A 27,306-nucleotide genomic window follows, 5' to 3' on the forward strand; every position below is an offset into this window, starting at 1 on the left:
TATAGTATCCGAGGTGGTTTAAAATACAAATCCGTGATCCACAATAGAAAAAGGAGAAAGTGTGGAATCCAATGAGCCAGCTTGTACCTAAGTTTCGGTCAGAGCGAAAAAAGATACGTCCTGCACTGCACTCTAGTCCTTCACTCTCACGTTCCTCATCCACAAATCTTTCATCCTCGCTCAAATTAATGGGGTAATCGTCGCTTTCTCGGTCCGAATCGCTCTCGCTGCTGGTGTAAACAATGGGGAAATGTGAGGAGCCTTTCAACCTGCGACGTCACGCTACTTCCGGTACAGGCAAGGCTTTTTTATCAGCGACCAAAAGTTGCGAACTTTATCGTCGATGTTTGCTACTAAATCCTTTCAGCAAAAATATGGCAATATCGCGAAATTATCAAGTATGACACATACAATGGATCTGCTATCCCCGTTTAAATACATAAAAATCATTTCAGTAGGCCTTTAAATGTCAGCATTCTTTGAGAAAAAAAGAGGAAAACTGACAAAAAAAGAGGACAATTTCTTTCGCACGAAGTGCTGCCACGCAAGCCCCAAAAGAACATTTTTAATATCAAGACGATATTTCCTGCAATTGCATTTCTAAAAAATATTTTACCTTTAGATGTATTCTGATCTACCAACCACTTGTTGCTGTTTTTGACACTTATATGTCCAATGTAATGTACCACATAATTGTATTTATTTATTTTTTTTAGATAATTGACTAACATTATTATCATTGAAAATGTAATGTAAAATTCTATAACATGAATGCAGAACTCCCTAAACGCTTCCCATTTGGCAACTTTATCCTGTAGCCACGCTCCCTCGGGTAATATACTTCCGGTTTTGTGACCTGCTGTTGTGACATCAAAAATGTACCTTTTCGCTGGTTACTAATAAATTCTCTTGAACTACAACTGGTTTGGAACTAACAGTGTTTGGATTCCATCCATCCATCCATTTTCTACCGCTTATTCCCTTCGGGGTCGCGGGGGGCGCTGGAGCCTATCTCAGCTACAATCGGGCGGAAGACGGGGTACACCCTGGACAAGTCGCCACCTCATCGCAGGGCCAACACAGATAGACAGACAACATTCACACACTAGGGCCAATTTAGTGTTGCCAATCAACCTATCCCCAGGTGCATGTCTTTGGAGGTGGGAGGAAGCCGGAGTACCCGGAGGGAACCCACGCAGTCACGGGGAGAACATGCAAACTCCACACAGAAAGATCCCGAGGCCGGGATTGAACTCACGACTACTCAGGACCTTCGTATTGTGAGGCAGACGCACTAACCCCTCTTCCACCGTGCTGCCGTGTTTGGATTGTAACCATCCAAATATGATTAGCTGTCAATGCTGTGGCTCGGAGAGTAAGCGAGCAAGATGATGCTAACAATTCTAACTAGCGGGGTTATTTTGGCGCCCCTGATCGTCTACCTGTCTTGCAATTCATTGCGGCGTTTAGCAAGAAGAACTGCTTTTCGCGTGGATTAATGTATGGCTTTTCCAGTTGACGTATGACTTCACACCAAAACAAGGCATCTTTACATCAAAAAGGTTCATTATTTATATCTTTGCATCTCCTTACAAGTCAACAGCACAGTTCTTGTTGTACCTGATGCCCGCTGTAATATTAGCATAAATGACAAATATTATGTCCCCAATGGGTATGCTGATGTTAAATAGCTGATATAAAAAGAATATCTTAGTTTGCTCGATGAACATGACGCTGCTGCCAAGAAGGTCTCGGAATTGCTGGATTGGATGCGGGTCTGAAGCGAAGGGTGGCGGGAGAGAGTTGTTTTGAAGGAATTTTCAAAAAAGAAATGGAAAGAAAACTTTCAATTGTCTCTTTGTTCATTTAGCAAGTTCCGTGGATTGATGGAAGGAGTTCTAAGTCAGAAGAAAAAGACTATTTGTGCTCGCTTTAGGCAAAGGTTGCTATTGTTCTGTACAGAGTACAGAGTTATTGCTAATCAGTTTGGAGTGCACAAATGCAGCGTGAAGAGGTTTGTGTATGCTTTCCTCTTTGCCTTTTTTATACCTGTTTTGTTCCTTTTCATCTCACTTGTATTTGTAGCCGACATTCTCCAATTCCTTGGCTACCTTTTCAAATACATCTCTGTTTCTTTATTTTCTCCCATCGATGCACATGAAAATGTTCTGTTCAGCCTTCCCGGTAAGGTTTATTCAGGTGTACTGGAGAGGAGGCTACGCCGGATAGTCGAACCTCGGATTCAGGAGGAACAGTGTGGTTTTCGTCTTGGTCGTGGAACTGTGGACCAGCTCTATACTCTCGGCAGGGTCCTTGAGGGTGCATGGGAGTTTGCCCAACCAGTCTACATGTGCTTTGTGGACTTGGAGAAGGCATTCGACCGTGTCCCTCGGGAAGTCCTGTGGGGAGTGCTCAGAGAGTATGGGGTATCGGACTGTCTGATTGTGGCGGTCCGCTCCCTGTACGATCAGTGTCAGAGCGTGGTCCGCATTGCCGGCAGTAAGTCGGACACGTTTCCAGTGAGGGTTGGACTCCGCCAAGGCTGCCCTTTGTCACCGATTCTGTTCATAACTTTTATGGACAGAATTTCTAGGCGCAGTCAAGGCGTTGAGGGGATCCGGTTTGGTGGCTGCAGGATTACGTCTCTGCTTTTTGCGGATGATGTGGTCCTGATGGCTTCATCCGGCCAGGATCTTCAGCTCTCGCTGGATCGGTTCGCAGCCGAGTGTGAAGCGACTGGGATGAGAATCAGCACCTCCAAGTCCGAGTCCATGGTTCTCGCCCGGAAAAGGGTGGAGTGCCATCTCCGGGTTGGGGAGGAGACTCTGCCCCAAGTGGAGGAGTTTAAGTACCTAGGAGTCTTGTTCACGAGTGAGGGAAGAGTGGATCGTGAGATCGACGGGCGGATCGGTGCGGCGTCTTCGGTAGTGCGGACGCTGTATCGATCCGTTGTGGTGAAGAAGGAGCTGAGCCGGAAGGCAAAGCTCTCAATTTACCGGTCGATCTACGTTCCCATCCTCACCTATGGTCATGAGCTTTGGGTTATGACCGAAAGGACAAGATCACGGGTACAGGCAGCCGAAATGAGTTTCCTCCGCCGGGTGGCGGGGCTCTCCCTTAGAGACAGGGTGAGAAGCTCTGCCATCCGGGAGGAGCTCAAAGTAAAGCCACTGCTCCTCCACATCGAGAGGAGCCAGATGAGGTGGTTCGGGCATCTGGTCAGGATGCCACCCGAACGCCTCCCTAGGGAGGTGTTTAGGGCACGTCCAACCGGTAGGAGGCCACGGGGAAGACCCAGGACACGTTGGGAAGACTATGTCTCCCGGCTGGCCTGGGAACGCCTCGGGATCCCCCGGGAGGAGCTGGACGAAGTGGCTGGGGAGAGGAAAGTCTGGGCTTCCCTGCTTAGGCTGCTTCCCCCGCAACCCGACCTCGGATAAGCGGAAGAAGATGGATGGATGGATGTTCTTTTTATTTATGAAGCTTTTTTTCCCCGGTCTTAGCATAAAGCCTAAGATCTACCCCTGCGTCAACTACAATACCCAAAACCAGTGAAGTTGGCACATTGTGTAAATCATGAATAAAAACAGAATACAATGATTTGCAAACCTTTTTCAAGCTATATCAATTGAATAGATAGATAGATAGTACTTTATTGATTCCTTCAGGAGAGTTCCCTCAGGAAAAGACTGCAAAGACAAGATACTTAACGTTCGAACTGGTAAACTTTGTTATTTTTTGCAAATATTCGCTCGTTTGGAATTTGATGCCTGCAACTTGTTTCAAAAAAGCTGGCCCAAGTGGCAAAAAAGACTGAGAAAGTTGAGGAATGCTCATCAAACACTTATTTTGAACATCCCACAGGTGAACAGGCTAATTGGGAACAGGTACAACATTATTGGGTATAAAAGCAGCTTCCATGAAATGCTCAGTCATTCACAAACAAGGATGCGGCGAGGGTCACCACTTTGTGAACAAATGTGTGAGCAACGTGTCGAACAGTTTTAAGAACAACATTTCTCAATGAGCTATTGCAAGGAATTTAGGGATTTCACCATCTACGGTCCATATTATCATCAAAATATAATCTGTAAGTGAAAGTTAAAACTCTACAATGCACAGCGAAAGCCATTTATCAACAACACCCTGAAACGCCGCTGGCTTCGCTGGGCCCGAGCTCATCTAAGATGGACTGATGCAAAGTGGAAAAGTGTTCTGTGGTCTGACGAGTCCACATTTCAAATTGTTTTTGGAAACTGTAGACGTCGTGTCCTCCGGAACAAAGAGGAAAAGAACCATCCGGTTTGTTGTAGGCACAAAGTTCAAAAGCCAGCATCTGTGATGTATGGGAGTGTATTAGTGCCCAAGGCATGGGTAACTTACACATCTGTGAAGGCACCATCAATGCTGAAAGGTACATACAGGTTTTGGAGCAGTTGCCATCCAAGCAACGTTACCATGGACGCCCCTGCTTATTTCAGCAAGACAATGCCAAGCCACGTGTTACAACAGCGTAGCTTCATAGTAAAACAGTGCGGGTACTAGACTGGCCTGCCTCTAGTCCAGACCTGTCTCCCACTGAAAATGTGTGGCGCATTATGAAGCGTAAAATACAATAACGGAGACCCCGGACTGATCAACAACTTAAGCTGGACATCAAGCAAGAATAGGAAATTCCACCTGAAAAGCTTTAAACATTGGTCTCCTCAGTTCCCAAATGTTTACTGAGTGTTGTTAAAAAAAGGCCATGCAACACAATGGTGAACATGTCCCTGTGCCAACTTTTTTGCAATGTGTTACTGCCATTAAATTCTAAGTTAATGATCATTTGCAAAAAAAAAAAATAGTTTCTCAGTTCGAACATTAAATATCTTGTCTTTGCAGTTTATTCAATTGAATATAATTTGAAAATGATTTGCAAATCATTGTATTCTGTTTTTATTTACGATTTACACAACGCGCCAACTTCACTGGTTTTGGGTTTTGTACTTGTGTGTTGTTGTGGGTCAGTGCAGTGGGTGGGAAAGGGCAAGCACGTCTTGGAAGGAGGAAGGGGAGGGGTTTAATAGACCATGGAGTGTTGAGCGGGAGTGGGAAACGGGGGAGAATCAAGGAACACAACAAATAAGTGCCGTTTGGTCATTTGAACGTGAAATAAATTATATCAATATTAAGTAATTTTCGTAATTCATATTTTGTTTAAAAATATATCGATATATCTTACAAACTCTGTATATCGCCCAGCCCTTGTTATAAGTAGACCACTTGTAGTGTTATTATCAAAATCATTGGTAAACATGTTATTAATAAGTGTGGCACAGTGTCCTGTGATTCTGCTTGGCTTTGTGATTTTAGGATATAAACTGATACTGTACATTGTATCAATGAAGTCATCAATGGACTTTTGCTTGTTAGGGTTCAATAAGTCAATATTAAAGTAATCACATAAGAAAATAATTTTTTGCCAATTGTCCATGTAATTTGCCTTGATCCAATCTTCAAATGTTCCAATACTTGACTTAGGTGATCTATATATACAACTGGTGAATATGTTTTTGCTTTTTCAATTGTTATACATTCTAAGATATTATCTGTAGCAAATGACATGTTTTTTACCATTTTGTAGTTCAGGTTCTCAGCTACTCCTAGTTTAGTTCATATCCTTCCCGATCAAAATCTATTCCTTTTTTACCATCGATCAATGTTTCTGAGACAGCAATCACTTTGAAGGGTTCGTTGCATTGTTCTAACAAGTGTTTCATGTTGTTGTAATTTGCGTATAAGCTTCTATTATTTAAATTAATAATTGACAATTTGTTATAACATTTAATGTTGCTGTTATATTGCTCATCTGTATAATAAAAACAATTATTACTGATGTGGGAGAAAAAGATTGTATCTGGATCTATATCATTTTCCAAATCCTGGTTTTTGTGACCTTTGTTAAATAGGTTTTTCAGTTCAATATTTTCTTGTTCAACAATCTTTGATGTTGTTTCTATAATCGCTATAATGGTAGGTGGATGCACTCCAGAATCTAGGTCTTCTTGTTTAGTGGTCCCTTGGAACATAGTAGTGTTGGTGTTGAATTTAGGTGTTTGTTTTCTGTCAGACGCCATTATCATTTTCGTTGTGGAAGTAGTGTCAACTTTAATAATTGTACAGGTCCTTGATGGCATGTCATGTAGAGTGACCTCTCTTAATGAACACAATGAGCTGCATGATGTGGGTTCTTACTTTTATTTTAAGAAATTCATTTAGTGAATTTAAGTTGAATGAAATGCAGGCAAAAGGGTGCCTATTCTAAAATATTGTAACAACATTAACTTATCAGATGGTGAGTTGATTGATCAAACTTTTAAAACTAGGAAACATTTACATGCACATTGCTGAAAATGAAAATGTTTTCATCCCATATATGGTAATACATGTAGTATTCTTTTTAGAAGTAAAGAATAGCCAGGCCACCATCATCAGTTCTACTCTTGACATGGAGAATCAGTAAATCTGGGATTATTGGGTTACTGTATCAAATCACAAGAGGTATTTTTTTAATTAAATTTAAATGCATCTGAATGTGTGCTCTCTTACTAGAGTGTGAAACAATTGCAAAAAGGGTTAAACATTTCACCTACACAAATCCTTCCCTTCTTGAGCCATCAGTCTGATTCGGTTCTAGTGAGCGGTTTCAACCTGTTTCCTGCTGATTTTGCGTCCTTGAGACTCAAGCTCCCTGATTTATTGATACAATAAATCTGTTCCTCATTTTTTTCCCATAAAAAAGAAACTTTATCATGCTGCTTGTTCTTCTTGGAAGACCTGGCTAGTAGATTTGATCCTTAAATTGCAAGTGCCATAAACATTCTGTGAATGTGCACGTGTTGCAATTCTTATCTCTGCCAGCAATGAGAATAGGGTTTCAATCAATATAGAGATCAACCGTGCATTGGGTAAAATGTTCATTATTTGTACATAACATTGTGTCAGTTTTTGTGATGTGTGTTGCACTAAATGATGCTGCAATCATTCAGGTGAAAACAACCACTCACACACACACACACACTCACACACACACACACACACACACACACACACACACACACACACACACACACACACACACACACACACACACACACACACACACACACACACACACACACACACACACACACACACACACACACACACACACACACACACACACACACACAAACAAACAGGCGTGGCTGAGGACCTGTGTGTTTGTCATGATGGATGGGATTAAGGAGATGACATTCCCCGCCAGCTCTGGCCTTGGGTCCTGGCTTCTTTTCTCCAGATGATGAGACTTTTTTTTTTTGCAAGGAGTAGTCTGCAGGCTTCATTTACCCAAGCAGCAGGGAATAATATAGTGCCAACATTTGGATGTGTCAGGTCCCATATCACTGGCTGTTCTATTAGAGATAGACCCCATTGCGGGACAATTAACCTGATGCCCCCAGCAGCAGATCTATGCAGTAACAGCCCAGCATGGGCCAATAAATCAAACCCAGAGGGAGGAACCCACACTCTCTCCCCTGCTGGTTGCTATTGCCCAATGGATCAGGCGTACATGGTGGTATATTTGTCTTTGAGTTCATATTCTTGCAGTGAAGATGCACAAATTAAGGTCACAACATAGTGATTGTAGTGATTACCCTTGAAGACCAAAACACAATAACTACCTGTGTGTGAGATCATCATGGACTTGATCCTTTCACATGACACATTGTGGAAGCTGGTCTATGTGGAGCAGCCCTTTGTTATTTCTGCAACATCTATTTTATATTTAAATAAAGTTAAAAAAAAAAATAAAACAACTACCGTATTTTCCGGACCATAGGGGGCACCGGGTTATAAGGCGCACTGCCGATGCATGGTCTATTTTTGAACATTTTTTCATATATTAAGTGCACCGAATTATAGGGCGCATTAAAAAAAAGACAAATTATTATAATTTTTTTCTTAATTGAAAACACTTCCTTGTGGTCTACATAACATGTAATGGTGGTTATTTGGTCAAAATGTTGCATAGATTATGTTTTACAGACCATCTTCAAGTTGCTTTCTGAGAGTCGCTTCAGAATGCACCGTTTTGTGTCTTATTTATGTGGCTCACCTTTGACAGCGTCTTCTCCCCGTCATCTTTGTTGTAGCGGTGTAGTGAGCGAGGACCGGGGTGGAAGAAGTGTCAAAAGATGGAGCTAACTGTTTTAATGACATTCAGACTTTACTTAAATTAATAACAGAGCAGCATCTTCTCATCCGGAAACAACAACACCGGAAATGTGTCCCGTGAAAAACCGTCCGAACGGAACTCTAATAACTAAAGTTTCTTGGGTGAATAATGTTAACTCACTAAACCAGTATGTTTTAGCGCTTTCATGGCGAGTTTACTGACAGATATAAGTTACAACTTTACACTACTTTATATCAGGGCTGGGCGATATGGCCTTTTTTTAATATCTCGATATTTTTAGGCCATATCGCGATACACGATATGTATCTCAATATTTTGCCTTAACCTTGAATGAACACTTGATGCATATAATCACAGCAGTATGATGATTCTATGTGTCTACATTAAAACATTCTTGTTCATACTGCATTAATATATGCTCATTTTAAACTTTCATGCAGAGAGGGAAATCACAACTAAGTCAATTTAGCAAAACTGTATTTATTAAACAGTTATTAAGCAGTGGCAAGGTTGCTATTGTTCTGTACACGTTGCCAGATATATACAGAGTACAGAGTTATTGCTAATCAGTTTGGAGTGCACAAATGCAGCATGAAGAGGTTTGTGTATGCTTTCTTCTTTGCCTTTTTTATACCTGTTTTCTTCCTTTTCATCTCACTTGTATTTGTAGCCGACATTCTCCAATTCCTTGGCTACCTTTTCAAGATTGTCAGAGACATTTTAAAACAAGCTATATACTTTTGTGAATGATGTCACTAAGATGACATTTCAAAACAACATTAAATTAAAGTGCACTTTTTGTACAGAACGCCACTACAATAGTTTAAAACAAATAAAGCGCACTTTTGTGCATGATGACTAGGGTTGGGTATCGAGTATCGAGTATCGATTGGAACCGGGACTAACTTTCCGATTCTCCCGGAATTGTTCAAAAGTTTAAATTTCGATTCCTAGTTTCGATACCCAGTCCGCCGACCGGAAAAAAAGAATAAGTCTGCCGACCGAAAGAAGAAGCCGCTGAGCACCAACGAAGAAGCGCACAACGCCGGAAGTGTTAGCATAGCCGAGCCTATGTAGCCGAGCGAGTCAGTCAAGCATGGATAGCGGGCGTCGGCGGTCGAAAGTGTGGCTTTATTTTACTAAAAAAAATGAAATATCGGCGAAATGTAACACGTGCGACAGGACTGTTTCGTGCTTAGGAGGGTGCACGTCGAACATGATTAAGCACCTCCGAGTTCATGGAGTACAAATAAATGCGTGTCCCGTCTTTGACGCGCTGCGCCGACCGTCCTCCTCTGCCTCTTCCTCCGACGCCCAACCTGGCACCTCGGTGACTGCACTGCAGTCCGAATCCGGTAAGTAAAACAATATATATGCAATAAATAATGTGTTTTGCGCCAACGTTGAGGCAGCTAACAAATTAGCCCGCGTATTTTTTCATAGACAATTTACAACCTGCTAGCCAGGCTCCGCGATGTGCTCAGCGTACTCCGTTCACCGTAGCGGCAAGGGGGAAGATGTAGGTGCCACAGACGGAAGAGTGCCACAGAAAGGTCACTGCACACATAGTCAAAAGACTGCATCCCTTTTCAGAGGTGGAATCTCCAACATTTAGGTTAGTTAAGCAATAACGTTAGAGCTAAGCTAATTGATACTGGGCTAAACAGTAACAGCAACATTACATGTTTGTTTATGTTTGCAGGGATATGGTGAAAACTCTCAACCCAAAATACATACCACCTTCCAGGGACTACCTGTCAAACACATTGATCCCGGCATGGTACAAGAAGAATCAGAACCGAGAATCGCCAGGAATCGGAATCGAAACAAAGAATCGGAATCGGAATCGTTCGAATTCAAACGATACCCAACCCTAATGATGACACACAAGATATTTCAATAAGTGTCACATAAAAATGAGCTGCATATCAAATAGTATATGTCCTACGGTGTTGATGTGGAAATAGTTGCTTCGGCATTTAGTTGGTGTGGCACCGAACGGAGATGTTGACATGTAAAGACATATTCCCGCTTGAAGCCAAACCACCGTCAGACGATGGACCCCTTGCTGTTTTTCTTGGGAATTTATTATTCCTCCATTTCTTTACCAGATTCACACCTTCTTTCTCTCGTATTACCACTCAAACCACACCGTTAGCTGTTAGCATCACAGCTAACGTTACCCTGTCGCTACCTGTCTGCTCCGCGGGAGCGTGCGACGTTGCTCACGTGACACTATGTGATGCATGTAAGAAGGTGCGCTTGTTTTAAGTCTCTGTGAGAAGGAGAGACAGGAAAGAGTGAGAAACGCATGCAGTTTAATGCCCCGCAGCTAAAAGCAACAGCGTGAGAACGTATATCGATATTTCGCCCAGCCCTACTTTATATTAGAAATGGCAACAGCGGAGGATGAATGTTACATAACAAGAAGATAGAGAAAAAGAAGAAGCTTATCGACTACGGCGTCGGCGCAGACACGCACAATTTTTCAGGATTTATGCAGATCCCAAATACAGATCAGCAGGTACAAGAAGGTAAGAAAAGTTCCTTTTGCATAATATTGCAAAACAAAACGGCAGATAATATGTCTTACCTTATACACACACCATAATAATACTTGTATGTTTAATGCGCCGACAATCCCTCAAGCGGTGCGGTTTCATAGCTTACCAAAGTCGTATTAAAATATTTTGATGTATTTTTGAGTGCCGTGTGTAATGTTCTATATTTTCAATGGAACATTTAAAATGTTGGTGTTGTTTACTTGAGATATTGCCATCATAGTGCAGCCTTCACTTATCTCTTATGTTTGACTGCTATCTATTGGTCACACTTATCATTACACCATGTACCAAATAAAATAGCTTTGAAGTGGGTAAGCTCAACCAAACTTATTCCTTACATTAGGCTCATCGGGTTATAAGGCGCACTGTGAGTTTTGAGGAAAAAAAAATATTTTAAGTGCGCCTTATAGTCCAGAAAATACGGTAATGCAAGTTACTCAATTGAATTCATTGTAGCATTAATTTCTTTGAAAGCTTTTTTATTATCTATAATATGGGCCGATGTAGATCAACAGTGTTACAATTTTAATCAATTATATAATAAAACTTACAGTATAGATTTGCATTTTTCAAACATTTGTATTTAATATATGGATGTCTAACTGACATAGATCATAATTTTACTCCCCTGTAAGGTCTAGTTATGTTTTTTATCCCTTTTTTGATGCTGGTTAATTTCCAAGTAGCTCTAATTGCGTAACATTTTATTCAATAGTAAAGTAAATTAATCTGTTCCAGGCTCAAACTGTCAACACCATAAAACTTTCATTAAAGGGGTCATATTATGCAAGAAACAACTTTTCTTACATGTTGGTACCTGTTTCTGTGTATTTGGGTTCCCCACAACTCCTGATGAACCTCCAAACCGTGGAGGTTTGGTGGAAACACTTTTGCCTGGTTCCAAACGAGTCATTTGGAATTTGAGACGATGGAGACATCAGCGGATATCTCCATATATGGTGAGGTTTACCTGAAGAGCTTTGTGAGAGTTTGCCATTTTTATTTAGTTGTAGTCCAAAGTTGTAGTCAGTAAGTTTCTTCTTTTTCTCTATCCTCTTGTTGTGGGGCAGACTGGCTCGTTCATGCACATGCATGCTAAAATTCTCCGCTGTTGCCATTTCTAATAAAATGTAGCGTGTAGTTCTAACTTATATCTGTTAGTAGACTCCATATGGAAGTGCTAAAAACTACAACATGGCTGACGGGGTGAAGACACAGTCGAAGGGTGCTTGGCCTGTACGAGGACTTTGGCTTGTAAATAAGACCGTCCACAAAGCGGTGTATCGTAAGAGACGGTCATATAGCAGCTTGAAGATGGTCTGTAAAACATAAACTCTGTGACCAAAGAATCACCATTACATGTTATGTAGACCACAAGGAAGTGTTTTATGTCAAGAAAAAAAAAATCATAATTTGACTCCTTTAACTATACTGTCAATGTTAAAGGTCTACTGAAATGACATTTTTTTTATTTAAACGGGGATAGCAGATCCATTCTATGTGTCATACTTGATCATTTCGCGATATTGCCATATTTTTGCTGAAAGGATTTAGTAGAGAACATCGACGATAAAGTTAGCAACTTTTGGTCGCTGATAAAAAAAGCCTTGCCTGTACCGGAAGTAGCGTGACGTCGCAGGTTGAAGGTCTCCTCACATTTCCCCATTGTTTTCAATGCAGCGAGAGCGATTTGGACCGAGAAAGCGACGATTACCCCATTAATTTGAGCCAGGATGAAAGATTTGTGGATGAGGAACGTGAGAGTGAAGGATTAGAATGCAGTGCAGGACGTATCTTTTTTCGCTCTGACCGTAACTTAGGTACATTGGATTCCACACTCTCTCCTTTTTCTATTGTGGATCACGGATTTGTATTTTAAACCACCTCGGATACTATATCCTCTAGAAAATGAGAGTCGAGAACGCGAAATGGACATTCACAGTGACTTTTATCTCCTCGACAATACATCGGTGAAGCACTTTAGCTACGGAGCTAACGTGATAGCATCGTGCTTAACTGCAGATAGAAACAAAATAAATAAGCCCCTGACTGGAAGGGTAGACAGAAGATCAACAATACTATTAAACACTGGACCTGTAACTACACGGTTAATGCTTTCCAGCCTGGCGAAGCTTAACAATGCTGTTGCTAACAACGCCATTGAAGCTAACTTAGCTACGGGACCTCGTCAGAGCTATGATAAAAACATTAGCGCTCCACCTACGCCAGCCCTCATCTGCTCATCAACACCCGTGCTCACCTGCGTTCCAGCGATCGACGGCGCGACGAAGGACTTCACCTGATCATCGATGCGGTCGGCGGCTAGCGTCGGATAGCGCGTCTGCTATCCAACTAAGTCCTCCTGGTTGTGTTGCTGCAGCCAGCCGCTAATACATCGATCCCACCTACAGCTTTCTTCTTTGCAGTCTCCATTGTTCATCAAACAAATTGCAAAAGATTCACCAACCCAGATGTCCAGAATACTGCGGAATTTTGCGATGAAAACAGAGCTGTTTGTATTGGGATACAATATGTCCCAATACTTCCGTTTCAACCCTCGACGTCACGCGCATACGTCATCATACCTAGACTTTTTCAACCGGAAGTTTCGCGGGAAATTTGAAATTGCACTTTATAAGTTAACCCGGCCGTATTGGCATGTGTTGCAATGTTAAGATTTCATCATTGATATATAAACTATCAGACTGCGTGGTCGGTAGTAGTGGGTTTCAGTAGGTCTTTAATGATTTATTTTTGTCAATTCACTCCTTCATTTCGGCAATCACTTTCTTCTTGGTTGGAAAACAAAGTTATGTTTTTTTTTGGTATAAGTAAGACCAGATGTTTTGGTTGAATAATAAGGGGTTCACTGTGACATTTGCTACGCCAATTAATGGTAGCGATGCTTATAACTAAAATTGTTGCTTACAACTGAAAGCCTAACAATTTGCTGAGAGGCAGCGCTTACCTTAAAACACTCCTAAGTTGAGTTGTCACGAGTGTTGTAACGATACCAATATTTTGCTACCGGTACTAAAATAATTTTGGTACTTTTCTAAATAAAGGGGACCACAAAAAAATTGCATTATTGGCTTTATTTTAACAAAAAATCTTAGGGTACATTAAACATATGTTTCTTATTGCAGTTCAGTCCTTAAATAAAATAGTGAACATACTAGACAACTTGTCTTTTAGTAGTAAGTAAACAAACAAAGGCTCCTAATTAGTCTGCTGACATATGCAGTAACATATTGTCTCATTTATCATTCTATTATTTTGTCAACATTATTAAGGACAAGTGATAGAAAATTAATTATTAATCTACTTGTTCATTTACTGTTAATATCTGCTTACTTTCTCTTTTAACATGTTCTGTCTACACTTCTGTTAAAATGTAATAATCACTTATTCTTCTGTTGTTTGATACTTAACATTAGTTTTGGATGATACCACAAATTTGGGTATCAATCCGATAACAAGTAGTTACAGGATCATACATTGGTCATATTCAAAGTCCTCATGTGTCCAGGGACATATTTCCTGAGTTTATAAATATAATATACATTTTTTTAAAACAAAAGAAGATGTTGTGATGCCAAAAAATATTGACGTAATCATAGTAGTATCGACTAGATCCGTGCCTGTACTTGGTATCATTACAGTGGATGTTAGGTGCAGCTCCACCCATGGCATTTGTTTACATTTTGATGCCGGTGAGCTACAGTGTGTAGTGAAGCATGTTCATACTTGCCAACCCTCCCGTTTTTAGCGGGAGAATCCCGATATTCAGCGCCTCTCCCGACAACCTCCCGACAGAGATTTTCTCCCGACAAACTCCCGGTATTCAGCCGGAGCTGGAGGCCACGCCCCCCCCCCCAAAAAAGTCTGCCGCAGCTGCGATAGGACCTGACCAGCCTCCGGGTACAAGTACTGGATTACCAATTGCCTGCCAGGGAAGATCTTCCCCAGGAAGCAAGGATTGACCGGTTTTGGGCCATGCTAGGGAGAGATGGAAGATTCCACACTCTCGTGCATTTGATGAAAGCACTTTTGTGCGTGCCACACAGCAATGCATCATCAGAGAGGGTGTTCAGCATGGTTAGAAAAATAGTGACAGAGAATAGAAATTGGATGGACAATTCAACCCTTAACAAATCATTGTACTTTCAAGTACAACAATGAGTAGATGAGTGTTGTGTGTGTATATGTGTAAATAAATGAACACTAAAATTCAAGTATTTCTTTTATTTATATATATAATAAAATATATATATATATATATATATATATATATATATATATATATATATATATATATATATATATATATATATATATATATATATGTGTATATATATATATATATATATATATATATATATATATATATATATATATATATATGTGTATATATATATATATATATATATATATATATATATATATATATATATATATATGTATATATATATATATACATATATATATATATATATATATATATATATATATATATATATATATATATATATAGCTAGAATTCACTGAAAGTCAAGTATATATATATATATATATATATATATATATATATATATGTATGAAATACGTTGGTGAATTCTAGCTGTAAATATACTCTCCTCTTAACCACGCCCCTAACCACGCCCCCCGCCCCAACCACGCCCCCCCCCTCCCGATATTGGAGGTCTCAAGGTTAGCAAGTATGAGCATGTTTAGCTATTCCTCGTCCTGCAGGGATGATACTTGTAAGAAACTTACTTTATTTGTCGCCACAGAGACCAGGATTAGTGATTTAGAAGTAGCTAAAACACTGCCGACTGGGGCTGGACGTTAGCCGCTAGCTAGCTAGCCATGTCTTAAAGCACCTCTTCCTGAGGGCGTTTAATTGTTATAACTTCACCTTTATCTTTAGTTTGTAAGCCAAAATGCGTCCGTTCTCCCTTTTTTGCTTACACACTGTGTCAGCTTGTAAGTACTCTGTGATTGTGTGCTACCGAACATGCTCGTCTGCTTGTAAACTAGCAATGACACCACGGGACTTCGGGGGTGCGGGACTGGTACGTTTCAGAGAGGGTATCGTACCGAAAATGATTCATTAGTATCGCGGTACTATACTAATACCGGTATACCATACAACCCTAGTTGAACTTGTCAGTATATACATATGTCTACGATATATGCAATATCAATCAATCAATCAATCAATCAATCAATCAATGTTTATTTATATAGCCCAAAATCACAAGTGTCTCAAAGGGCTGTACAAGCCACAACGACATCCTCGGTACAGAGCCCACATACGGGCAAGGAAAACTCACCCCAGTGGGACGTCAATGTGAATGACTATGAGAAACCTTGGAGAGGACCGCATATGTGGGTAACCCCCCCCCCCCCCCCCCTCTAGGGGAGACCGAAAGCAATGGATGTCGAGTGGGTCTGACATAATATTGTGAAAATCCAACACATCAGCGAAAGTCCAGTCCATAGTGGGGCCAGCAGGAACCATCCCGAGCGGAGACGGGTCAGCAGCGTAGAGATGTCCCCAACCGATGCACAGGCTAGCGGTCCACCCCGGGTCCCGACTCTGGACAACCAGCACTTCATCCATGGCCACCGAACCTGTGCAACTCCCCCTCCATAAGGGAGAGGGGAGCAGAGGAGAAAAGAAAAGAAAAGAAACGGCAGATCAACTGGTCTAAAAAGGGAGTTTATTTAAAGGCTAGAGTGTACAAATGAGTTTTAAGATGGGACTTAAATGCTTCTACTGAGGTAGCATCTCTAACTTTTACCGGGAGGGCATTCCATAGTATTGGAGCCCGAATAGAAAACGCTCTATAGCCCGCAGACTTTTTTTGGGCTCTGGGAATCACTAATAAGCCGGAGTTCTTTGAATGCAGATTTCTTGTCGGGACATATGGTACAACACAATCGGCAAGATAGGCAGGAGCTTGACCGTGCAGTATTTTATATGTAAGTAGTAAAACCTTAAAGTCGCATCTTAAGTGCACAGGAAGCCAGTGCAAGTGAGCCAGTATAGGCGTAATATGATCAAGCTTTCTTGTTTTTGTCAAAAGTCTAGCAGCCGCATTTTGTACCAACTGTAATCTTTTAATGCTAGACATAGGGAGGCCCGAAAATAATACGTTACAGTAATCGAGACGAGATGTAACGAACGCATGGATAATGATCTCAGCGTCGCTTGTGGACAAAATGGAACGAATTTTAGCGATATTATGGAGATGAAAGAAGGCCGTTTTAGTAACACTCTTAATGTGTGACTCAAACGAGAGAGTTGGGTCGAAGATAATACCCAGATTCTTTACCGAGTCGCCTTGTGTAATTGTTTGGTTGTCAAATGTTAAGGTGGTATTATTAAATAGATGTCGGTGTTGAGCAGGACCGATAATCAGCATTTCCGTTTTCTTAGCGTTAAGTTGCAAAAAGTTAGTGGACATCCATTGTTTAATTTCATTAAGACACGCCTCCAGCTGACTACAATCCGGCGTGTTGGTCAGCTTTAGGGGCATGTAGAGTTGGGTGTCATCAGCATAACAGTGAAAGCTAACACCGTATTTGCGTATGATGTCACCCAGCGGCAGCATGTAAATACTAAAGAGTGCAGGGCCAAGAACCGAACCCTGGGGAACTCCGCATGTTACCTTAACATAGTCCGAGGTCACATTGTTATGGGAGACACACTGCATCCTGTCAGTAAGATAAGAGTTAAACCAAGACAAGGCTAAGTCTGACATCCCAATACGCGTTTTGATACGCTCTAATAAAATATTATGATCAACAGTATCGAAAGCGGCGCTAAGATCAAGAAGCAGCAACATAGATGACGCATCAGAATCCATCGTTAGCAATAGATCATTAGTATTTTTGTGAGGGCTGTCTCCGTAGAGTGATTTGCCCTGAAACCGGATTGAAAAGGTTCACAGAGATTGTTAGACGCTAAGTGTTCATTTAGCTGCTGTGCTACAATTTTTTCGAGGATTTTCGAGATAAACGGAAGGTGGGACACCGGCCGGTAGTTTACCAAGAGATCAGGATCGAGGTTAGGTCTTTTGAGTAGAGGATGAATAACCGCTTTTTTGAATGCTAGGGGAACAGTGCCAGAGGAAAGTGATAAGTTTATAATATTTAACACTGATGGACCTAATAATACAAAAAGCTCCTTGATAAGTTTCCCAGGAATTGGGTCAAGTAAACATGTTGTTTGTTTTGTCCCATTTACACATTTTAACAATTCCTCCAATGTTATTTAATCAAAGAGAGAGAAACTATTTTGGAGGGCGGTATCCGTCGTATATACAGTCGCATCTGTGTTAATAGAACCCAGTTGTAGCTGGGATGCATTGTCTTTAATCTCTTTTCTAATGAGTTCAATTTTCTTATTAAAGAAATTCATAAAGTCATCTGCTGAGTGGGTGGAGCTACTGGGAGGAGTCCCTTGTTGGGTTAGCGATGCTACTGTACTAAACAAAAATTTAGGATCATTTTTGTTGAGGTGGATGAGATTTGAGTAATATTTAGCTTTAGCTGGGGTAAGCATGCGTTTATAAGTTATTAAACTATCACTCCATGCTTGATGGAAAACCTCAAGTTTAGTCGCACGCCATTTGCGTTCCAGCTTTCTACATGATCATTTATGGGCTTTAGTTTCTTCTGTAAACCATGGGGTACGCCTTTTAGGGGCCCTTTTTAGCTTTAGCGGTGCTACACTATCAATGGTGTCGCGCAGGGCGTCGTTAAAGTTGTTAGTGAGGTTATCAATAGAGCCCACATAATTTGGGAATGGTGCCATTACCGAAGGCAGTAGGTCAGCAAGAGTCATCGTTGTGGCAGCATTAATGTTGCGGCTGCTATAGTAGTTATTATTATTATTATTAGTTTCATTTATTATTTGTGTAAGACCACAGCTATCAATTATAGTCTGGAGCGCCACGCACGGAGGGTCCGATGGGGTATTCATATGGATATTAAAGTCCCCCATTATGATTATATTGTCGGCGTGCGTCACTAGATCAGCAACAAGCTCTGAGAATTCACTGATAAAGTCCGAATAGGGCCCAGGGGGGCGGTAGATTACAGCCAGGTGGAGAGGCAGCGGTGTGACGAACCTCATAGTGAGCACCTCAAATGAGTTATATTTATTATTTACGTTAGGTGTAAGATTAAAGTTTTCATTGTATATGTTAGTGCAACACCCCCTCCCCTTTTAAGAGGACGGGCAACATGTGCATTCGTATAGTTAGGAGGAGATGCCTCATTTAGCGCAACAAAATCGTCTGGTTTGAGCCAGGTCTCGGCGAGACCAACAACGTCAAGTTTGTTGTCTCTAATGACCTCTTTAACTAATAACGTTTTGGAAGATAATGATCTTATGTTTAAAAAGCCCATATTATAGGTAGTGGGCTGTTTTGAGGATTGTTTGTTGAAATTATCCAAAGTAGCAATATTAATAATGTTGCGTTTATTATGCGTAGTGCACTTTAAATAGTTTCGACCTTATCTAGGAATTGATACGACGGGAATTTTCAGATAGTTTTTTGCTTGGTGCTGCGATAAACTGAACGCATCACAGTTAGCCACCTCAGTAGATTGCATGTCTGCCTCTGACACAGTCACAAAAGAAAAAACATTATGTGAGTTGTGTTTTATTCTAAGAGAATTGCTATGTGTGCAGGGATTAGCCAGCCTGGCGCCGGCTAATGGGCTAAGGGCAAGTTCTAGTTTAAATTACTTCTTACCCGGACACTCCACGCTTCTTTGAGGATTAGCCTTTAGCTTTGTTGTTAGCCCTGCTCGGCATCCCCGCTTCTGCTTCCGCTCACACCGCTTACGTCTCCTCCATTGACGGTCCCCGCTAGTACTTGACTCCGCTGATTCAAAGGCCGCTCGATGTAGCCCGCAAAGTATTCCCATGCTAGCGAGGAGGTCCACCGTACATGCATCTTTCAGTCTATAACGACCCGATCTATCCACATCCAAAATTGTCTGTCGGTCGTATGTGATCACAGAGTGTCCACGCTTTGAGCCAGCCATGAAATTGACAGAATTGACGGGTATTTTTGCCAAATCGCTCTACACTCCCAAGAGCGTCTGCAAGCCGCTGCCTTCAATCAATCAATCAATCAATGTTTATTTATATAGCCTTAAATCACAAGTGTCTCAAAGGGCTGCCATTTTGTAAAAAGCATATCAAAAGCAATGTTTTATATTTTCTGTATTTTGTCATAAAATCAATCCAATCACCACATACCTGGCAGCGGTGGCTATATTACACAATTGTACACCCTTTACAACATTCAAAAACAAAAAGAGACTTATAAATCCTTACTCGGGTGAAACGCGTTTCTCCCCCATTTGTCATATATTTAATGACAGAGGAAAAGTATGATTAGTAATAAAGCCCGGTCACCTTCAGGACCTGCTTGTGGTTATTCCTGTCATTAGCATGTGGCGTCTCGTACTGTCCAGCTCCTATTATTACTGAGGCAGCCTCTGCTCTTACGACCGAGCTGTTCCAACTGCACATTCTCCCACTGTAATTCTCCCACTGACAGACTAATGTAAAATATGGCAACAGATGTGGAGTGCAACGACTGAAGCGTGATGATTTCGAGATCTGAGTGCCATTATAGCCATAGCTATTCAATATAATTTTCTTTTTTTTTTTGTTTTTTTGCTTTTTGGCACATGGAATAGCAGGTTGTGAGGTCTAATGATGATCACGACAGACCCCAGGGAGCCCTATTTCACCAAATATTATTGCTGTTTTTACATGGCTTTGTTAATGTGCTTTGGGGTGTTTAGTGTCTGGTATGTAGTTCTTTGGCAATGGTTTTTCTCTTTTACATGGAAGGGTCGTAATTACTGCCAGGATTTGTGAGTTTTATTTTGTGCGTGCACACATTTTACTCATTGCTTGATTTGCTGACATTTGCAAGGTGATGTGTGCATGCTGATTACGCAATTAACACATTGTATGTTAGGCTATTTAAACGCACAAATTGTGTGAATCTAAAACAGTCAGACTTTAAACATTCTATTCAACATGGTGGAAACAGGTAGTCTTCATCATGTAATTGCTGATATTCATCAGCTGGCAGCAGTTGTCATGCGTTTCTTGATTTCGTCCCCTTGGTCATCGTGTTGAAACATCTCCTTTTAATCATCTCAGGCCCCTTTTCACATGTTATACCTACTAAACTACAAAATTAGATGCAACATGGTACATGATTTTCATGGTTCAGTACATGCTTTTGTACTTAGATTATGGTTTGGTTTAATTTCAGTACAGTAAGAGAACAAAATGCCAAAAACATAAATCTGCTAGGCTTTTGAGCTTTATTGATTTTTAAAATACAACGTAAAGCTAATTCTCCAAAAAATACAATCCTCAATTACAAACTGAGATATAGCATTTAGAAAAGTGAAGGCTGCCGAGACCACTTTGATATATTTTGTGCATGGTAAAAGAGAGGTCAATGTACTGTATTATCCATCCATCCATTTTCTACCGCTTGTCCCTTTGGGGTCGCGGGGGGTGCTGGAGCCTATCTCAGCTGCATTCGGGCGGAAGGCGGGGTACACCCTGGACAAGACGCCACCTCATCGCAGGGCCAACACAGATAGACAGACATCATTCACACTCACATAAGCTCCACAAATGTATGTAATATATAATACTGCATCTCATTGATAATTAATTAATTTTATTTTCAGATAAAGCAAAGGGCTGCAAACTTTCTGTTAACCAGGGGTGAAACCTGGTTAACAGAAAGTTTATAACGATGCAGACAAAGGTGGCCAAATTTTCGGTGCATCACTTGTTGTCAATGGTGTGTAAATAATAACCTATATATATATATATCCATTCATACAATGTACAAACCCCGTTTCCATATGAGTTGGGACATATGAGTTGGGAAATTGTGTTAGATGTAAATATAAACAGAATACAACGATTTGCAAATCCTTTTCAACCCATATTCAATTGAATGCACAACAAAGACAAGATATTTGATGTTCAAACTCATAAACCTTTTTTTTTTTTTGCAAATAATAATTAACTTAGAATTTCATGGCTGCAACACGTGCCAAAGTAGTTGGGAAAGGGCATGTTCACCACTGTGTTACATGGCCTTTCCTTTTAACAACACTCAGTAAATGTTTGGGAACTGAGGAGACACATTTTTTAAGCTTCTCAGGTGGAATTATTTTCCATTCTTGCTTGATGTACAGCTTAAGTTGTTCAACAGTCCGGGGGTCTCCGTTGTGGTATTTTAGGCTTCATAATGCGCCACACATTTTCAATGGGAGACAGATCTGGACTACAGGCAAGCCAGTCTAGTACCCGCACTCTTTTACTATGAAGCCACGTTGATGTAACATGTGGCTTGGCATTGTCTTGCTGAAATAAGCAGGGGCATCCATGGTAACGTTGCTTGGATGGCAACATATGTTGCTCCAAAACCTGTATGTACCTTTCAGCATTAATGGCGCCTTCACAGATGTGTAAGTTACCCATGTCTTGGGTACTAATACACCCCCATACCATCTACCATCACAGATGCTGGCTTTTCAACTTTGCGCCTATAACAATCTGGATGGTTCTTTTCCTCTTTGGTCCGGAGGACACGACGTCCAAAGTTTCCAAAAACAATTTGAAATGTGGACTCGTCAGACCACAGAACACTTTTCCACTTTGTATCAGTCCATCTTAGATGAGCTCAGGCCCAGCGAAGCCGACGGTGTTTCTGGGTGTTGTTGATAAACGGTTTTCGCCTTGCATAGGAGAGTTTTAACTTGCACTTACAGATGTAGCGACCAACTGTAGTTACTGACAGTGGGTTTCTGAAGTGTTCCTGAGCCTATGTGGTGATATCCTTTACACACCGATGTCGCTTGTTGATGCAGTACAGCCTGAGGGATTGAAGGTCACGGGCTTAGCTGTTTACGTGCAGTGATTTTTCCAGATTCTCTGAACCCTTTGATGATATTACGGACCGTAGATGGTGAAATCCCTAAATTCCTTGCAATAGCTGGTTGAGAAAGGTTTTTCTTAAACTGTTAAACAATTTGCTTACGCATTTGTTGACAAAGTGGTGACCCTCGCCCCATCCTTGTTTGTGAATGACTGAGCATTTCATGGAATCTACTTTTATACCCAGTCATGGCACCCACCTGTTCCCAATTTGCCTGTTCACCTGTGGGATGTTCCAAATAAGTGTTTGATGAGCATTCCTCAACTGTATCAGTATTTATTGCCACCTTTCCCAACTTATTTGTCACGTGTTGCTGGCATCAAATCCTAAAGTTAATGATTATTTGCAAAAAAAAAAAAAAGTTTATCAGTTTGAACATCAAATATCTTGTCTTTGTAATGCATTCAGTTGAATATGGGTTGAAAAGGATTTGCAAATCATTGTATTCCGTTTATATTTACATCTAACACAATTTCCCAACTCATATGGAAACGGGGTTTGTATTAGTTAAATTTGTTTTCACACAAAAACATTCATGTTTAAGGTGTGGGAGCTTTTGTTTTGCTGTGGCGGTACACCACAGTCAATAACATGTAGGGGACACCCTGTTTTTAATTCAAAGCATAATCATTTTGTAACATTAATGTACCAATGACTGCTTTAGTACAAAGTGCTCATGCATGGTACTTTAGCACAGTCAGACTGGATGTTGCACACAGCAATGTTATTGTGAAGGCTCGAAGTGTGTTGCTGTTCTTGTGAAGTGAAGTGAATTATATTTATACAACGCTTTTCTCTCGTGACTCAAAGCAGTTTACATAGGGAAACCCAATATCTAAGTTACATTTAAACCAGTGTGGGTGGCACTGGGAGCAGGTGGGTAAAGTGTATGGCCCAAGGACACAACGGCAGTGACTAGGATGCAGGAATCGAACCTGGAACCCTCAAGTTGCTGGCACGGCCACTCTACCAACTGAGATGTGCCGCTTGACAGACTGACATCTTTGAGTGTGGAGACTACTCGGAGTTGCTTTGAAAAAAAAAAGAGTGCCTCTGAACTTAAGACTGCTGTCCTCTTGGTACATTAAGCTTGCATTGGTGATGTCATCCACAACAACAAAAGCAGATGAGAGGTGCTGTCGTAGCTGGCATTAGCTAGTTTGTTCCCAGACTTAACCGGTGCTTCAAGTGGCCGTTTTGACATAGTTTAGTTTGCCTGGGGCTGGTGAGTTTTTCCGGGGACAAATGAACGATCTTGGACACATGCTTTCCCCTCACAAATGTTTTTTTTTCCTCATGATGACAGCATTTCACTTAGATTTATGGCAATTTCTGTGATGTTCCACGTTGAATAGTAAAGTCGGGTTTTATTGGCCAAGTACGTGATTCTGTTAATGTGGAAATCATTGGGCCCTACATTTTTTTCAATACAAGATGATAAAAAAAAACCCCAGAACCAATAACATTTTTATTAAATATTAAAAAGGTCCAACTAATTTCTTGAAAATTATTTTACCTTGGCTTAAACCTTTACGGTTATTTATTTGTCATTGCAGGTTTTACAACAAAACATTGTTTTAACTATCCTCTATCAGCAGTATTTTTCAAAATAATGATAAATAGATCTTTGCATTAATAGTGGAAATCTTTGGGCACCTCAAGATTCTATTTGATTTCCGATTCTTGGGGTGATGGTTCGATTTAGAATAGATTCTCGATTCTTCGTAATATATTATTTGGTATATACATTATAATAAAACCTTTTTCAAACCAGGTTACAAGTTACAAAAGCTACAGTCTCATGCGCTCTGAACTTCAGAACATGGTCAATAATTTAGCTTTTTGATGGAGCATGATGGCAATGAAGCTTTTTCTGAAGATTTGCTTGCGCCTAATTAAGTGTATGATTTGTTGGATAAATAGGCAAAACATATTTCCTTGGTTGAAGAAAAAAATATTTAACAGATTTATTTAAAGATTTGTGTTTTGTTTTGTTTTTCATTATTTTTTCAAGCAAGACCAGCAAATGTTCCCCAAAATCCCATTAAAATTGCACACCCATTTGGTTAATTGAACAAGTACTCAGTTTCCCATGTCATTAAAGGGCACACACAAACGAGACATTAATGGCACAGAGACAAAATATTAGAATCAAAGTTTATTATCTAAAGAAAGATAAAGCTCAAAACACAAATGCAAAGTTTGCAGTAAAACATTTATATCACATGTTTTACAAACAGATTGTTGATCTGAGGTATACTATACCTTCCATCCATGTGAGTAATTCTGATTCACCAAAAATCATTTCTCACTGCATCATGTTGGAGTCAACATGTGCATAGTCATGTACATAGTGTCATGTACATAGTGTCTATACCTCCCCGCCTCCCATTTTTTGTAAATATTGTTTTTCAAATCACCTGACATGTATACTGTGTATATGTACATCATTTATCCATTTTTTTATGTAATTTTTTATATACATGTTACAGGTTATATATATTTTATTATTGAATGCATCAAATGTGATGAATATTTAATGGCCACAACGGCAACAAGCCTTTTGGCTTTTTGTGCCATCCATTTGCCTTTTTAAAGCATTAGATGGATTAAATTCTTTAAGATGTCAATAAACTTCTCAATCAATTAATCAATGTTCTGCTCCTCAGTTATATGCTTCCCTGTGGTGTACAAGGAGCTTAAAATATCTCTGGCATGGTATTGTTGAAAGGTACTCAACTGGAGAGCGATAGAAATAATTTGGAAAGCATTAGACATACGGCAGGACACTGAAACCTCATCAATAATTGGACAACATGTTGCATTATGGGGACACACTCCAAAATCATAAAGGATTAAAAAGAAAGAGGCAATGCAGGATACCAAGTACTGTAGGGCAACAGTACATGAAAGGAACTCCCTCCATTACTTGCTCAATTACTGCATGGGATTGCAGACCCTTCCAAACCCTTAATCATAAAATCAATGAATTCCTTTTATGTGATTTATCTGAGAAGGACTCATCTTTTCAAATGCAACTCTATCTCGACGTTCAATATCATGTCAGTTCATCCGATCATTTTTGCAATCCTGAAAACTTATCATTTTAGTAATTATTGTTTAACTTTTAAGAGTAGAACTGCAGGGTCAATGAGTGCAACATGAAAGGTTCTGTTGGTTGCTGCTGTAGTATTATTGTGTATGATTGGATACTTACTTACTACGAGGTTAAACAGTACAGACAAATAAGGCATAGGAAGTAATTACCCTTTGATTGACTCATCTGGATGTTGCTGTTTCTTCCTCTTTTAACACCCAGCTGCTGGCTGCACATTCGAAGAGGATTCGGATGCCAGTCTGTGTGACTTCACACAGGGTGAAGAAGATGATTTTGACTGGCAGCTGTTTCGGACGCACAATTCGCCATATGCCAGCCCGGACCTCCTGCGTGGTGAGTCATCCTTACCCTTCCTCATTGTTCTTTGATATGTTTGTGTGAAGACTTAATAAAGGAAACATTACCAGTTTTAAAATATATTTTCCTTTCTCAGATTTTAGGAAGTCGTTGATGTAAAAAGCTATTGTTGGTCACTGTTTTTTACTTTTTTCTACTTTCGTCTTCTCCATATCATGAGTTGTCACAGCGAGTCAATCGCATGAATTGTTTTGGTTTAGTTTTTACGCCGGATGCCCTTCATCTGGCCAGGAATCAAACAGTTGCACTCTGCCATAAAAGGCAGGAGTGCGTACCATCACACCACCAGGAACTGTCATCATTATACAACTGTAAAATCTGGACAAGGAGGTTTGTTTTTTTACATTTTAGCATTAACAATTCATGCAAGTCATCCAAGTGTTGATCGAAAAACCGTGATTGATAACTGCACTTTAATAAACTACGGACTGACTGGCGCTAGCTTAATGCTAACATGAAAGCAAGAGTCATTAACATATTTACCCATAAATAAATGACATACCTCAGTCTAAACTTATACAAACACATTACTATCTGAGCAATGAACATATTCAATTGTGCAAATTGAACCTACAAGCTGTGCTGCTATGGCACAGAATGATGGATCAGAGAAATACGAGATGTAGGTGGTTTTACCGTGCGTTCAAAGAGTGCTGAAAAGAGTAGGGCAACCAAAGAGCAGAATGCCCACCAGAATTAATAAATAATATTTTATTTTTGCAATACACTTTTCATTTAAATACATCTACAAACTAAAAAAGGTTTAGTCATTAAACAGATAAAATGCTAAGACTAAAACACTATCAGTGAAGCATAAGAAATACAAAAATGCACAATAATAAGTTTTTAATTATTTAAAGTGTGTGTTTCAGTGTGTGTATACGTACTGTTTGAGCACATTCAACAATATTGCGATCATAATAACGGGGCTAATGTTGGTCACAATGTCCGTGATATAAAATGTTCATATCGTTACATCCCTAACTCTAACACTTGACCATCACTCCAGCAGCAATCAGAGCGGTCTCCTCCACC

The 27,306-nt window shown here is 40.3% G+C and overlaps 1 protein-coding gene across 4 annotated transcripts in view; it reads left to right on the plus strand.

Moving 5' to 3' along the window:
• ptprub (protein tyrosine phosphatase receptor type Ub) overlaps positions 1 to 27,306 on the plus strand; it is a 528,033-nt gene that overhangs the window by 143,225 nt on the left and 357,502 nt on the right. For all 4 annotated transcript variants that reach the window (XM_062063249.1, XM_062063250.1, XM_062063251.1 and 1 more), the window contains exon 2: positions 26,116 to 26,247. In XM_062063249.1, coding sequence (XP_061919233.1) covers positions 26,116 to 26,247 — 132 coding nt within the window. The remainder of the gene's footprint in view (positions 1 to 26,115; positions 26,248 to 27,306) is intronic.

Source organism: Entelurus aequoreus, linkage group LG11, assembly GCF_033978785.1.
Source record: "Entelurus aequoreus isolate RoL-2023_Sb linkage group LG11, RoL_Eaeq_v1.1, whole genome shotgun sequence".
Classification (NCBI taxonomy): domain Eukaryota; kingdom Metazoa; phylum Chordata; class Actinopteri; order Syngnathiformes; family Syngnathidae; genus Entelurus; species Entelurus aequoreus.